The sequence below is a fragment of the Phaethon aethereus genome (assembly GCF_964289735.1).
Source record: "Phaethon aethereus genome assembly, chromosome: 9".
Lineage (NCBI taxonomy): Eukaryota > Metazoa > Chordata > Aves > Phaethontiformes > Phaethontidae > Phaethon > Phaethon aethereus.
Window position 1 is genome coordinate 869,517 of NC_138585.1, and position 15,195 is coordinate 884,711.

The 15,195-nt window shown below is 50.7% G+C and overlaps 1 protein-coding gene across 2 annotated transcripts; it reads left to right on the top strand.

The window, feature by feature from the left end:
- Nucleotides 1–305: 305 nt before the first annotated feature.
- Nucleotides 306–14,828, top strand: TF (transferrin; the record flags this gene model as incomplete). Of its 2 annotated transcripts, XM_082003778.1 has the most annotated exons (17): nt 306–348; nt 2,425–2,588; nt 2,799–2,907; nt 4,250–4,441; nt 4,647–4,782; nt 5,211–5,266; nt 6,505–6,674; nt 6,795–6,981; nt 8,055–8,209; nt 8,792–8,885; nt 9,344–9,379; nt 10,070–10,228; nt 11,171–11,315; nt 12,230–12,294; nt 12,891–13,075; nt 13,890–14,076; nt 14,791–14,828. In XM_082003778.1, 17 exons carry the CDS (start codon nt 306–308, stop codon nt 14,826–14,828), a joined length of 2,121 nt encoding a protein of 706 aa, XP_081859904.1. The 2 variants fall into 2 exon arrangements, with proteins under 2 accessions (XP_081859904.1, XP_081859905.1); XM_082003779.1 differs by lacking the exon at nt 9,344–9,379 and having other exon boundaries at nt 8,792–8,900.
- Nucleotides 14,829–15,195: the final 367 nt, after the last annotated feature.

The window sequence follows — 15,195 nt, forward strand, 5'->3', positions numbered from 1 at the left end:
CCTGCCCTGTGCTGAGTGCTGCCCGCGGAGGGGTTCAGTGCCAGAGTGAAAGGCTTCCTAAAAATGGGCTGATCCGGGGGGGGGAGGCGGGGGGGGAGGCGGAGGGGGGGGGGTGGCGATTTAGGAGCTATTGAGAAACAAGGAAGGACAAACAGCGTTAGGTCATTGCTTCTGCAAACACAGCCAGGGCTGTTCCTCTATAAAAGGGGGAGAAAGCCGCTCCGGAGCCATCACGGACGTGGAGGGGACAGTCTGTGACCACGGCTGCTGCATCCCCTCCTCGGCACCTGACTCCCTGCTCAAGTATGAATCTCGCACTCCCCGCAGTGCTGTCCTTCGGGATGGTGGGTAAGTGTCTGCTGAAGGCAGTTTTGGGGGAAAGGAAGAGTCAAAACCTCCCAGGACCCCCGGCTTTCCCCCTTAGACGAGGCAGGAATTAAGTAAAAGCCAGGACGTAAAGCGAAGGAGCGCCCGCCAGATGCTTGCTCCGGCAGCCGCGGATCTCTGTCAGCAAGGACGGCGTTCCGGGCGTTAATGACAGCAGCTTTTTCCCGGGGCCAGCCCACGCAGGCTGGAGGCTTGCTGCGGGGAGCTGCGGAGCACCCGGCTGGCAGGGAGGAGAGGGTCCGCACGCCCGCGGCCGCGGGGCGAAGGGAAGAGTCGCCCTCCCGCAAGCTGCCGCGCCGGGAGAGGACCGGGGGTTCAGCCAGCGGTGGAGAAACGAGAGCAAGACCTCCCTGCCAAGCCTGCACGTGTGTTGGGTTAAACCTGAAGGCGGTGACAATAAAACAGAGCTTAAATAGCGACAGACTCCGCACCACGCTCCCCGCTCTGCTCCTGCGCCGCGCCGTCCCGCTGCTGCGGCTGCGCTTTGCTCGGGCTCCTGTGGATTTTATGCCTAAATTGTGCCACTGCAGAGCTGGCTCTGCTGGAAGCGGTGATTTCTCTCCCCTCTCCCCGCTCACAGTTTTGGCGGGCAGCGGGCAAGTAGCCACGGCAAGGGGATGGCTGCTGTCTACACCTGGCCTGGGGACTGCTGCCTGGGAGGGGAAAGAGGGGTCCCCTTCTCAGGGTGGGCAGTGGGTCTCTTCTGATCCCCCATCAAGTGTGCGGGTGATTACTGTCCTCTGGTGGGAAGCGCTCCCTGTGCCGCTGGCACCGGGAAGTCCTCGAGCACCTTTGCTGAGTACCAGCACGCAATGATGTCTTATTAACGGTGAAGGGTCCTTCCTCCTCCCCGGCATGGAAGGAGCCAAGAGGTTGCCCCTGCGGCAGCGGTCGTGGCCTTCCGGCTCCCGTTGCCTTCCCAACGTTCACTAGTGCAGCCAGGCTGACTCCCTCAAGAGGTCCCCATCCAGCCTCTGCCCAGGGCAGGATGGGTGCCAGCACTAGATTTAAGGTGACCATGGCTTCATGCAGCCAGGACTTGAAAAACGTCGATGGTGGCAGTAGGAATGAAGGCTAAGGATTCTCCCCGTGGCCAAATTCAGGAGGAGGGGAGGTGTCTGCTAGTGGGGTTATGGCTCAAAAATGAAGTAAGAGAGACTATTTCGGAGGTGAAAAAGAAAATTTAAGCAGCACAGGTTAATTTGGAGATGTTTGAATGAAATGTGCTCTCAAGGGTTTGGAGGGAGCGAGCTGTGCATACAGCCTGCACAATCCTCCCAGGAAGGGGCAGGGTTAAGGTGAAGTGTGCAGCACGGGCTGGCCATATACTTTAACTGCAATTTTCCAGCATTTCTGGTGCTTGGGGTGGTGTTTAGGTTGCTGAAGGAGGCATGAGTCTATGTCCACCTGAGGTCTTTGCCTTGCTCCGGCCTCCCAGAGCAGCCAGTCAGCTGCATTTACTGGTTGGGGGAACTCTTAGGAGAGAGGACTGTGGAGGTGCTATGGCATCTCTGTGACTGGGTGTAGTGGACGAGGTGAGATATAAAGAGACAGTTAAATATATCAGATCATCTAGCTGCCAAGGGGGTCATGTGTGGACTGAATATAGTCGGGCCAGGTCAGAGCTGCTCTCCCTCTGGGGTTATTTGCAAAGATACTGCTTCAGCGGGCTGCCTTTTCTCTCACTTTTTGCAAAGGCTTGAGGTTGATTTCTGTTAATTGTGTGGATTTGTTCTCCTGCTCCTGTGGGTGTTGCCATGAGCTCAGGCTGCTTGAATCATGATGCTGTGCAGGACGTCCATTACCTGGGGACAGGAATGATCCTCCTGGATGTTCCTGAAGGTGCACACGTCAGGCAAGAAAGAAACGGCCTCCCTGCATGACTTAGGGGATGTGCAAGGGAGATCCTGCACCCGGCCATCACAGGAGGCCAGGACTACAGGGAACTAGAGATCGTGTATTCACAGAGATGCTTCTTCTTTCCACGCGGTGCCTTCCTACCTCTCTGAGACTGTTTATTTCTGGTTCTTTCTATAGCTCTGTGTTTTGCTGCTCCCCCCAAGACAAGCATCAGATGGTGCACAATATCCTTAGCAGAAGAGAACAAATGCCATAGCCTAAGGGACCTCATGCAACAAGAGGGTGTTTCATTGAGTTGCCTGCAGAAACCAACATACCTCGACTGCATAAAAGCCATATCGGTGAGTGGGCAGCAAATATCTGTGCTGGGCACTGAGGATGTTTCAGCAGCCTGGAGAAGATTGGGGTTTCCTTTGAGTCACTGGTCGTGACCTGTGATTCCCCTGCAGAGAAGGACTCATGCACAAGGATCCGGGGGAGGCTCCAGGGAAGCGTTTTCCCTCATGCGTCCCTGCTCTTCGTTTATTGACCGAAATCTTTTTGTTGTTTAGAATAATGAAGCAGATGCCATTAGCTTGGATGGTGGTCAAGTTTTTGAGGCAGGCCTTGCCCCGTACAAGCTGAAGCCCATTGCTGCTGAGGTCTACGAACAAAGTGGAGGTACATTTTCATGCAATATTTTTAAGCCAAGTGGTGTTAACAAACCAATAGGTGGTCATCCTTTTGGCCATCCTTTCCGCGCAGAGCTCCCACATTACTTCTGTTGGGTGTCTGAGATATTGCTCCTGGCTTCCAAATCCCAGAAGGGAAGGGCCTGGGGGCAGTTACATCAAAATGTGAATCATCACCCATGGCCATAGAGTCACTGCAATAGGAAGGGGCAGAGCCAGTGCCCGTTTCTGACGTTAGCTGCGATGAAAGTCACTGATCCTGTGATGATGCAGTGGCCCTGGAAGGAGAGCACCATGAGCAGAAATCACGGTCATCCCGAAGCATGGCATAAAAATTGCGTGGGTCGCAGAGATCTGCTTTCAATGACCTTCAGCTACCCAGGTAGAACACTGAGGTAGGTAGCACAGATAACCTGTGTATCTTCCTGTGAAGTCATCAAGACAAAAAAAAAAAAAGATTGGAGAGGCAGCAGCATTGCCATTAGTGGTTGTGGAGGAACACCCAGTTGAGATTACTGAGGCAAGAGGTGCAGGCAGTGCACAGAAAAAAGAAGAAAAGCATAAAAACTGCTCTGCAGCAATCCCTTCTGATAAGAGTGAGTTGTGTTGCTCCATCCTTGCTCACCTTCTATACTGTCCTTCATCTCTCCCATCTTTCTATTGGGATCCAAACAGAGGTTGTTTCTCTTCTCCATTTTTCTCTTTCTTGCCTCATGCAATCCCACCGAGTCCAAAGTTCCCATTCTCTTTTGACCTCTGCTCTGGAGTTCAGCCTGTTTGTACACAACATTCAGGATCAAAGCAACACAGCAGAGTCATTCCCAACACAGTAGCTAAGACATTAAATGGAAGGCTGTGGTCTCTACCACCGCTCAGACTAAGTCACTGTATACATGCATAGCATGTGGTGGACTAGGTATAATTCTAAAGACTAAATGTGGAATTTCATTCTTGCAAGGCTTACATACATGCTTCAGTGGGCAACAGCATTTGAGAAAAGACTTGCCAAAGAAGATTTGCCAAAAAGCCTTGCTGAAACACCCTTACAAAACTATGGGAACATCTAATGTCTGTCCAGTGGCAAAGCATTTTGTGTGTGATGATAGTTTTTTCAGGTCACTTACCATTACATGTTACAATGCACAGCGTTGGTTCGATGTTGGCAGTGTAGCTCACCCCTAAGAAAATGGGAAAACCATGAGTGTTCAAGCAAAATTTCTGGTTATTTGGAAGTGCAGCACTTTATTTGCCGAAATCGGGGGTTTGGCAGGATTTGAAATGTTCCCAAGTCCTGCTTTCTCATTGTTTTCCTGCTTTTTCCTGCGCTGCAGGTTCCACAACCAGCTACTACGCCGTGGCTGTCGTGAAGAAAGGAACGGACTTCACAATAAATAACTTGCAGGGCAAGACCTCCTGCCACACGGGCCTGGGCAGGTCTGCCGGCTGGAACATCCCCATTGGGACGCTCCTCCACCGGGGAGACATCAAGTGGGATGGCAAAGACTCAGCCTCCATCGAGCAAGGTGAGGTGGAAAGGGCGAGATCAAGGGGCTGATGTTAAGCCAGGGGCGGTGGCACAGTGAAGGCGATGTTGCCCGATCTTCTGCGGAGGTCCAGAGGCGGCTCACAGAGCAAGTCGAGCCACTGACATTCTTTATGCATCCCATACCTTCCAGGTCCTTGTAAAAGTGAATTCTAGACTAAGTATTGCTTCTTTCTCATCCGCAGCGGTGGCCAATTTTTTCTCTGCCAGCTGTGTGCCTGGTGCCACCACCGAACAAAAACTGTGCCGTCAGTGCAAGGGGGACTCCAAAACCAAATGCTCCCGCACAGGACCTTATTCTGGATATTCTGGGGCATTTCAGTGAGTGAAAGTTGTTTTTCCTTCGGGGAAATATTCCAGCCCTGACACATGCAAGTTTTCGTTGTATCGGGGAGGCTGTGTTGTTGTCAGGGGTCCTGAGGAGACTGAATGTATAGAAGAACTGGGAGTGCTTGTAATTAAGGATCCAGTTAGTGATAACTGGCTGGCAGCTAGCGGGAGGCAGCTGGGTCGTATGGTTTTGCACAGACTTAAGAATACACAGCATTAGCATTGTGCCAAGTCTAACTGGGCTTCTTGAGCATTACTTCTCTGCCGTTACATTTTCTTCCCTGCCAACATCGCTTTTTTTTTAGGGAAGACTGCTGCTCTATGGTTGGAGTTTATGCCAAAGTCATTTGCTGAAACAGGAGACAGGGAGCCACAACGCCTGTTTCTTTTAACATCTCTTCTGTTCCTCCCACCTGCAGCTGTCTGAAAGACGGAAAAGGGGACGTGGCCTTTGTGAAACACACGACTGTTCAAGGTAGGCCTGCAAGAGATCTTTCTCTCCTTTCCAGTCCAACCTCTCGCTGCCGCTCCATCCTGCAATTAGTCTGCACCATGCAGACTTTCATTCCTCTCCAGATTTGCCCCAAACTTCTTCTTTCATCTCTAGAAACATGTTTTGCACCCTGTAGGGCTCACTCATCCTTGCTCCTGAAAAATATGGTTGTGGTGGGGGCCGCTTTAGGGTCCTTCTTTGAAGATGGAAAACCAGCTTGATTTAAGTTCAATGGTCTTATCGTTGGTGCCGTAACTCAGAGCCAGCTGTAACATTATCACAGCAAATGCAGGGTGAGCAACTGTGTAGGTCATTATGCTCACCCATACCTCTGGGAGGGATTTTGGAGGGAATTCAGCCCACAGTGAGAGTTCACTAACTCCGCACCTCTTGGAGACAGAAGATGTCCAGGACCTGCAGTGAGCTCGGTGGAGGGCCACCAAGACGGTCATGGGGCAGGGACACTTGTCCTGCAAGGAGATGCTCAGGGGGGTGTAGATATGGCTTAGGGGGGACCTCAGAGCAGCCTGCCTCTGCCTACAAGGAGGTTAGCCAGAAGGTGGAGCCAAGATCTTTATGGAGGCGGACAGTGGAAAGACAAGAAACAATAACCATAAACTGAAACAAGAGAGGTCTGGACCAGATATAAGAAGAAATTTTTTTCCCCTTGAGGACAGTCAAGGGACAGGTTGCCCAGGACAGCTGTGCACTCTCCATCCTTGGAGGTTTTCAAGTTCCACCTGGAGCAACCTGGATGTGTTGGACATCTTCAGAGGTCCCTTCCCACCTGAATTCTCCTGTAACCCTGTGGTCTCTGATCTGGGCTCTGTTTTCAGCCTTGACACTACTGGCCTTCACAGACCGCCTGCGGCTCCTGACCTGTTCAATCCATTTGTACGGTGTTTGTAAATCTATTTGTATTCGTATCTATTTGTACATGCCTGGATGTCTAGGCGCTACTGCCACATAAATTCTCTTACTGTCGGGTTAGTTATGGCAGAGGCAGAGATAAATCTCTCTTTCATGGGCACTGCCTTCATATGGCCACGACGACCCCAATACCATTGCAAGGGGGTGCGTGCAACCCGTCTTCTTCCCTCATCTCCTGGGAATTCTCCCCTGAGCTTCTGCAGAAATAAATTCATTACCAAGCTGCCCCAGAATGGCTTGTCTGTCTATTTTCATGGTGATGCAGCTCATGGTTCCCTCCTTTCCTCCAGAAAATGCCCCAGAGGAGAAGGATGAGTATGAACTGCTGTGTCTGGATGGCAGCCGTCAGACCGTGGACAACTACAAAGCCTGTCACTGGGCCAGGGTGCCTGCTCACGCTGTTGTGGCTCGAGACGATAGCAAGGTTGATGACATCTGGAGCTTCCTCTCAAAAGCACAGGTATCGTCAAGCTCTTCTTTCCTTCCCCTAGCATCCCTTCTTCTGTCCCTTGGCTTCGCTTGCTCTCTCCAGCTTTCCAGGTGCTTTCATCATCTGCTGATTACTTTTCTCTCGTGGCAGGAAAAGTTTGGCGTGGGCACAACCAGCACCTTCCAGCTCTTCGGGCCACCTGGCAAGAAGGACCCAAGCCTGAAAGACTTGCTTTTCAAAGACTCCGCTATACAACTGAAGCGTATCCCACCACTGATGGATTCCCAGCTCTACCTGGGCTTTGAGTATTACAGTGCCATCCAGAGCCTTCAGAAAGGTAGGCAGGACATGAAATACTAAATGTCGTGTCCGTATGAGATGCACTGAAGAGGTGGAATCAGCAAATACGTCTGGGGAAAGGAACACAATTTTTTCAAAGACAGACAGTATTCTCTGCAAAATATTTACTGGAAAAGGTATTCTACCTAAAAATCACACGATCTTCACAGACTTCACTTACATCAACAAAAGGAATTTGTTGACGCCAAAGTCAAAAAAACATCATCACCACACTGACAAAGGTGGAAAATTTACACGCACCCCACCCCTCGTCCTTTCACCACGATTACAGCAACAAAAATCACCCACAGTTATTCAGCCGGTGGTAGGGATCGGGGCGTGGTCAAAACTGCTGCTTTAGAAAAGCCATTTCTGGGGCGTAAGAGGAAGGAACATCCCAGGACACCACCTCCACTATTGGCCACTTGAGGAAAACAGTGTCCTTTATTTCCGTCTAGACTCATCAAGCATTTACTGATGTCCTAGCTGGCTTTCTGAGAGCCAAATGGCCCCCAAAATCCACCTAAAATGTATAGCTGCTCAGAGATCTCTGCGGTGGCCTCAGCCGCTATGGCATAAAGGAAGGGGGTGCATGGACTTCATGTAGCATCAGAACAGATTGTTCAAATGCCACTTCGCAGAAACATAACTAGGTTGCATTCTTCCAGCTCGGTCTGGTCTTAGTCTCATGGTTGTCTGGACCGCGAGGTCCGGAGAAATGCGGAATATGTTATAGGCGGCAATATCAACCACTATTAGCGCACGGTGGTTTAGTGGTTGCGATGTTTTTAGCTAACACGATTCTGCCTGAACGGCTGGTGTTAGGCAGAAATTCTCCTTTCTGACCTGTAAGTTGATTTTTGAGTATCCTTCAGCTTAAGAATCGCCTCTTCCGCTCACGCCAGCCCGGAGCTTTTCAAACGAGAGCCTCTTGCACGGGGCAGCAGCAGGTCGGTGTGTACCGGTGGTCTCAAGGCTGAGTCCTACGCACCCCGAAAGCAGCTCGCTTGCAGCCTTGTTGCTCGGCGGGGCTCTGGGCTTATCCTTTTTTGTCCTCTGCCGGTTTTCCAGATCAGTTGAACTCCAACCGCAGAGAAAACAAGACACGGTGGTGCGCAGTCGGCAAGAATGAGAAGAGCAAGTGTGACCTCTGGAGTGTGGTGAGCAACGGGGAGGTGGAGTGCACCGTGGCAGACAACACCAGGGACTGCATTATCAAGATCATGGTACGGCTTTTTTTCCCTTTTCTTCTCCCTGTGGGCCTTTCAGATGCAGAGCAGCGTTGCTTCTTTCAGCCTGGGAATAGATGGGGTGGAGGGCGGGGGGGGGGAGCCGACTTTAAAATAAAATATTGGCAGCTTTGCAAGAAATACCAGTGGGCAGAAGCCAACCCCATCAGAGGGGAAAAGGCTCGACTAGTTTTTCGCTGATTAACATTTAAAAAAATATAAAATTTATTGGACAGTGTTCTTTTTTGAGGTTCCCTAAATAAAAAGCAATTTTCTGGCGTGAAGTAACTTTTCACTTGGAAAAGGAAGGCAAAATACAAATTCTGAAAAAGGCAGAGAAAAGCCGTTGCCTGCTTAGGAGAGGAGTGGTTCCGTAGCGTAGAGGAGGATGCTGGGGGTAGCCCAGAGGGCTGGGTCAGTGCCGTGACGGCGGCACAACATGCAAAGTTGAAAGGAGGTGAGGTGAGGAAATCTGGCAGGGAAGCAGGCGAAGGTGCCTCTTTTACAATCTGGTTCCTGAAAAAGCGCTGGTCCGGGGGCGTACGGCGTCGTTTCACCGCCGCGCCGTTTTCCTTGCAGAAGGGGGAAGCAGATGCCATCAGCTTAGACGGGGGTTTCGTCTACACCGCTGGCGTGTGTGGCTTGGTGCCAGTGATGGGAGAAAGCTACGAGGGTAAGCACAGCCCGGGCTGCCCCGCTGGGTGCCGGCGGTGGGGGACGGCGCAAAAGCACTGTTTTTATGCTGACGTCCAGAAAGCAGCCTCAGCGCTGCGTCCGGCAGAAAGCGCACGGTGCCCCGAGGCAGCTCCGCTCGCCGCCGCGCACCTCGCCTTCCCACCGCGGTGGTGGGACCGCCGTGCGTCGGCGCCGACAGTCGGGACCGCGGTCACCTCCAGCTCCCGTTGTCTTCGTTTTCATCGCCACGTCCTCATCCTTTAGCACCGGCCTCGATAAAGCGAGCTGTTTTAGCTCGGGGGAGCAGACGGACGCTGCATGTTCTGTCCATGCACAAGGTGTTGCCTGAAGTAGTCACTTCTAGAATGAAGTTTCTCCAGAAATCAGCGAGCTCGATCCTTTTTCGCATTTGCCGTATCATTTATCTAATATCTTCTCCTTTTTCCCCTCCCTCAGATGACACTCAATGCAGCAAAGCAGAAGGAGAACCAGGTAATTACTGCCAACAGAGGGACCGAAAACAGTCCTGATGCACATAAGTAGAAAAATACGTATGCAGTCATGCATGAGTCGAGAATAAACGGCCAGTCTCCACACAAAGAGCCACTGCATCCAATGTAGATGCTAAAAATTTGGGAGACAAATTTAGCAGTCAGATGGAAAGTCTGCGTCTGCAAGCAGATATCAAGGCAAAGCATACGGTAGCGGCAGAGATTTGCACTTAGTTGCTGCTCTCTGGAGCACGGTCGCACCGTAACGGTGCCAGGGCTGTGAGCAGGGAAAGAGGGACTGGGTTGTAGCCTGAGGGAATTGTTCTTCATAAAACTGGGAAGAGGGAGAGGAGGGAAGGTTTTTGTCCTTTGCTAAAGAAGGGGTGAGAAATCAGGAGGGGGTAAGAAATCATCACGTACGTCTTGCTAGAGCCTTCTCGCATACCCAAGTGTCAGAGTTTTGGGGGGAATGTCAGGGACAAGAATTTCCCAGGAGCATAGTAGGAGCAGATGCATCACATCCGCAAATTCTTCTGTTGTTGCTGTGTGGCAAATCATTTAGAAGTGCAAAGTATTTCTGCTACGCTGCCCATAGGTGCCCTCTCCCACCTGGAGCCACTGCTCTCCTAAGGGAGCACGGTGGGATCCTCGGGCCGGTCTTTAATTCTCCTCTTATTTTATCTCCTGAAAGCATCCTACTTTGCCGTGGCTGTCGTGAAGAAATCTGACAGCAATATCCACTGGAACAATCTGCAGGGCAAGAAGTCGTGCCACACCGCTGTCGGGAGGACTGCTGGCTGGAACATCCCCATGGGCTTGATTCACAACAGGACGGGGAACTGCAATTTCGGTGAGTCGCATCCATTTCTTCGAGCTGGGAATCTGCTTGCAAAAATGTTTTCCCATCCTTCAACTGGTCTTCAAAGTTTCTTGTGCCTCACAGATTCCCACCTGGAGGTGGGAAACGGAGAAGACTCCGTTACTTAAGGTTTCACTGAGCAAAGCTTTAGGCTGTTGGTGACTGCTTCAGAGTGAGATACGGCACGTCAGCTGTTTCGGGGGGCTTTCCTTTCTTTTCACATCTCTCCCCTTCCCTCTGCAGCAGCCCAAGAAGTGTTCCCGAAAAGGGAATGCAGGCTGCCCCAGGTTCAGGGCGCCTGGTGCTTGTGGAGGGTGCGGAGCAGGGGTAAAGGGTGGGTTTAGGCATCTCAGAAGATCAACTTCCACATCCGCCTTTCAACCGGTGAGAATTACGGTCCAACAAAAATAATCTGGAAATATTATGGACCAAGGCAAATTAAGCATCTAAAGGATTATTAAAGATTCCTTTAAAATAAATATTAAAAGGAAATCGCTAACCGCAAGAAGATACTAGTCCTAGTAAGGTTTAGGTCAGCCTCTCCACCCCTCCTGCCCGCCCTTCCCACTGTCCCCTCTTCCCCCAGGGCTCTGGCACTGCTGCCAAACTCAACTCTGCCGACCTGGAAAGGCTGAGGGGTCTTGGGCTGCCTCTGCGTGAGCGGGGAACGGTTTGCAGCAAAAACATTCTTCTTTTTATGCCAAGACAGTGCTTAGTGCTATCTGTTGGGGACTATTGAGCCGCAGTATCAACAATAACAAGTTTCATGGTGAAAACTGGATGCATGCTATTTGCTGTCCACGTGCTCCTTCCCACAGCCTGCTTCCAGCTCCTGGTGACCGCTAATCCGAATTCAGCATGAGAACGTATTACTGAAAGAAAACCTAACTTTTCAGTGCAGGAAAAGTGAATTTCTCCTATTCCTGCCTTCAGATGAATACTTCAGCGAGGGCTGTGCTCCGGGGTCTCCTCCTAACTCCCGCCTCTGCCAGCTCTGCAAGGGCTCAGGGGGGGTCCCGCCGGAGAAGTGCGTCGCCAATAGCCACGAGAAATACTATGGATATACTGGAGCTTTCCGGTAGGTGGTGGAAACACTCAGGTCCTTGGAAACACCCCCCAAAATACCCTGGGGCTCATCACAGAGGTTTTGGGTAGATCACATATGGAGTACAGCCTCACGCTGATGCTACTTTGCTGACCTTTTTTTCTCCATCACACTGCTGAAGGTATATATGTCTGTAATATTATACATGTGCTACACGTTTTTTTCTTCATGCAGCTGCCTGCAAAATGATGTAAAATCTTCCTGTTCTGTAAAACTAACGTCCCGGTGCCTCCAGGCAAACCTGGAGAGACACAAGGGTTTTGGCCAGACCTCCTGCAATGGCAGCAGCCCTACGCTTTCCACACAAATAAGGAGCGTTAAAAGATGGGGACCCGCAAACAACGCTGCCATAGACACTCCCCGCCGAAAACGCCGCTCGCCTTAGTCCAAATGAGCCGTCCTCTAAAAAGTGCAGAGGCCAGCGGTCAGCCCCAGCGCCATCTCCTCCGTACCCGCTCGGCATCAGCTCAAGTCTAAGTAATTCATATTGGGCATGAATTTAGGAAGAGGATGGATCTGGTTTCATTTACATCTAATAGCAAAGAGACCCTGCTTCAGGGTTTGCAGTCCCTTTGGTGTAAGCTAGCCTTTTCACAAAGCTATTAACACGCACGGGCAGGCGTTGCAGAAAGGAAAGCGAATTCTGAACCTGGCCAAACTGCTTCTCTCTGACAGTAAAATAGACCGGCTACTTATCACGTGAGAGGGATGCATGCCTTTTTCCAGAATGCGTTAAAAGGCTCTGCTTCAGATATCCTTAAAGTATTCCTGGCAGGGCTCTCCTCAGAGATTAATTTTACAAAATAAGACATAGGTCAGAATCAAGTATGTGGGAAGGGGCCAGGATTCGAGCACCCGCATCACTCGCCTGCCTTTGTACTTTCCAGGTGTCTGGTCGAGCAGGGGGACGTGGCCTTTATTAAGCATTCCATCGTCGAGGAAAACACTGACGGTATGTGGTTATTCTGTCGCACGGGTCTCGGCAGGGCTGCCTGCCCCATACCTGCGTTATTTTTGTTCCCGGTGCAGAAGGGAAGAGCAAGCTTTACCTGCTCGTCCTGCCAATCTCTCCCCTCCCGCAGGAGGAGCGGAATTCCAGCGTCGGCACGTGCTGTCTGCCCAGGGTGGCTCTGCCCAGGCATTTCTGCAGAGACGCTTCCCCGCTAACTATCATTGAATTTCAGCTGCAGAATTATTCAGGCAGTGCCTTAACCACAGCCTGCTGTCTCGACACCTTTGCGCAGCGCTCTAGCTCCCGGCTTGCCTGAAAATTAAAAGTTCGGTTCCCGCGTTCTGAAAGCAGCGGCCAAGGTTTTCCAAGCATTTGGGAAAAAATGCAAGGAAGGAGATGTAACAAAATCTCCCAGCCTGCTCCAAGGGTCTGACTCATCCCATTGACTTTTCCTGAATTTTACTTACAGCCTCCTTTATACATGCCAAGTGCCAGTGCACATGAAGGCAGCAACACGTGCCTGGCGTAGGTGTTGTGAGGCTGACGTTCTTCTGCTACACGAGATCTCTCAATCTCCAAACCGATTCTCTTTAAAGGCAAAAATAAAGAAGACTGGGCCAAAAATCTGAAAATGGACCAGTTCGAGTTGCTGTGCACTGACGGGCAACGGGCAAACATCATGGCTTACAGGGACTGCCACCTGGCCAAGGTTCCTACCCATGCTGTGATCACGCGTCCCGAGAAAGCAAAAAAAGTCCGTGAGCTGCTGGAGAGACAAGAGGTTGGTAGCACTGACAGTGGAAGAAGCTTTCTGGGGTTGTTTTTATGCGGCATGTTTGCACATTTAGAGCAACGATGCTCTGAGTTTCCCCGAGTCAGTGCAACATGGAAGATTTTAACTTACCGGTACGGGGTGACAGCCTTGTCCCTCAGCCTCCCCCTTCCTCCATCCCTTCCAAACTGCTCTTCCTCCTCTGCCACCTTAGCAAATACACCTTTGGGTAACAGCCGGATTGTAGCAGTCGCTATTGTCACGCTATACTCATGTGATGTGAGATTATCAGCTCCTCCTCGGGCTTATGCCCTTGCAGGGGAGCTTCAGAAACTCTTCTGGGGTGCCAGGTCTCTAACCCAGCTGGGTCAGGCACAGCCACGAGAAGCTGCCTCCCTGCAGTCTTACAGCTACTGGTGTAAATGTAACCAGGTTAAACCAGCTCTGTTTGATTCTACACTGAAAACGTCAGTATTTGCTCCACCGTCAGGGTCTGCTGAGAGGCGCTTGGGAAGTCGGGTCCTTTTGCTCTTGACTCATGGCTAAGGCATAGGACCTGCTGGCAGCATCTGCCGATCGGCTCTGCATGTAGTGTGACACATTAAAATGGAAAAAAAATTGTTTTGACAGTTGTGCCATCACTGTGCCTACCACCGAGAGATCCCTCATCTAACCATACGGACAGAAGATCAATCCTAAATTTCTGGAGCTTTGCTGGGGGCTCCCCGGGATGATGGTGAAGAACTAGGACTAAGAGCTAGGCTTGTACAAGATGAATCTCCTACTTCTTACGTCTACTTACCTTTTCTTGCCTTTATTTCAGAAACTGTTTGGAACAAAAGGAATCGAGAAGGACAGATTCAAGATGTTTGAGTCTCAAACCAAGGACCTTCTGTTTAAAGACTTGACCAAGTGTCTGGTCAAACTCCGCGACGGAATGACGTACAGGGAATTCCTCGGAGAGCAATACTATGCTTCAGTTGCTAGCCTCAATACCTGCAATCCATCAGGTACCTGTAACAGCCCCAGAAGGAAGTCTGTGAACTGCAGTTCTTAGCCTCGCAGGCACGGACACTTTCTTCTGTAGCTGTCCATTTAGTTTTTTTAAGCAAAATGAGGATAAACCATGAAGATGCCAGTATACTTTTTTCAAAGTTCCTTGGATGAATTGAAAACAGTCTGGAAGTCTGCTTCAACAGACAATCAACAATCATCAACAGCAATCAAAGATTTTTATTCACCTTCAGAAAATTTGTAATGGTTTTTAACTAAAAGAGGGCAGATTTAGACTAGATGCAAGGCAGAAATTGATCACCATGAGGGTGGTGAACCCCTGGCCCATGTTGCCCAGAGAGGTGGTCAATGCCCCATCCCTGGAAACATCCCAGGTCGGGCTGGACTGAGCTCTGAGCAACCTGCTCTGGTTGGGGATGTCCCTGCTCATGGCAGGAGGTTGGACTAGATAGCCTTGACAGGTCCCTTCCCACCCAAACTACTCTATGTTTCTATGATTCTATTCTATGCACTTTGAGAACTGGTAAAAAGAACCCACCCTGTCCCATCAGTGTGCGCTCAGTGCGATCTGTGGTTACTACACATTTTTTTGTGGCACGCTGAATATGTTTTCCACGCGATGACGTTGTTGGCATGGCTGGGTGTGTGCTGGTGGGATGGGAGTGTTTAAAGGCAGGATCTGAACTTCTCCCTGTCCTTTCCCTTTTCAGATCTCCTCCAGGTGTGCACCTTCCCTGAGGACAAGTAGCAAGATGGGAAGGACCCTCGCTGGAGGGGGAGGAAACCTCAAGCCATGACTCCTCTCGTGTCCTCAGCACCGAACACCGACCCGCAGAGGGCCCTCCACCTTCACTGCTTTCTCTGCCCTTCCTCCTCACTCTGAAAGTAGCTGTTTGAGACTTTACTCTGCTGCCATCACAGCAAGAAATAAAATCTCAAATCTAAAGGGGTGTCCTGGGATTTTTCAAAACGAACCTTAAGCCCATTCCTTCCTCAGTACCTCTCGCTGTAGGACAGTGTCAGACACCAAAGTGGCAGTTGCCGCTTAAGGTTATTGCTGCCCATTGGAGAAATTTATTTCAACATTTGCGGAAGCCAAATGGATTAAATATGCC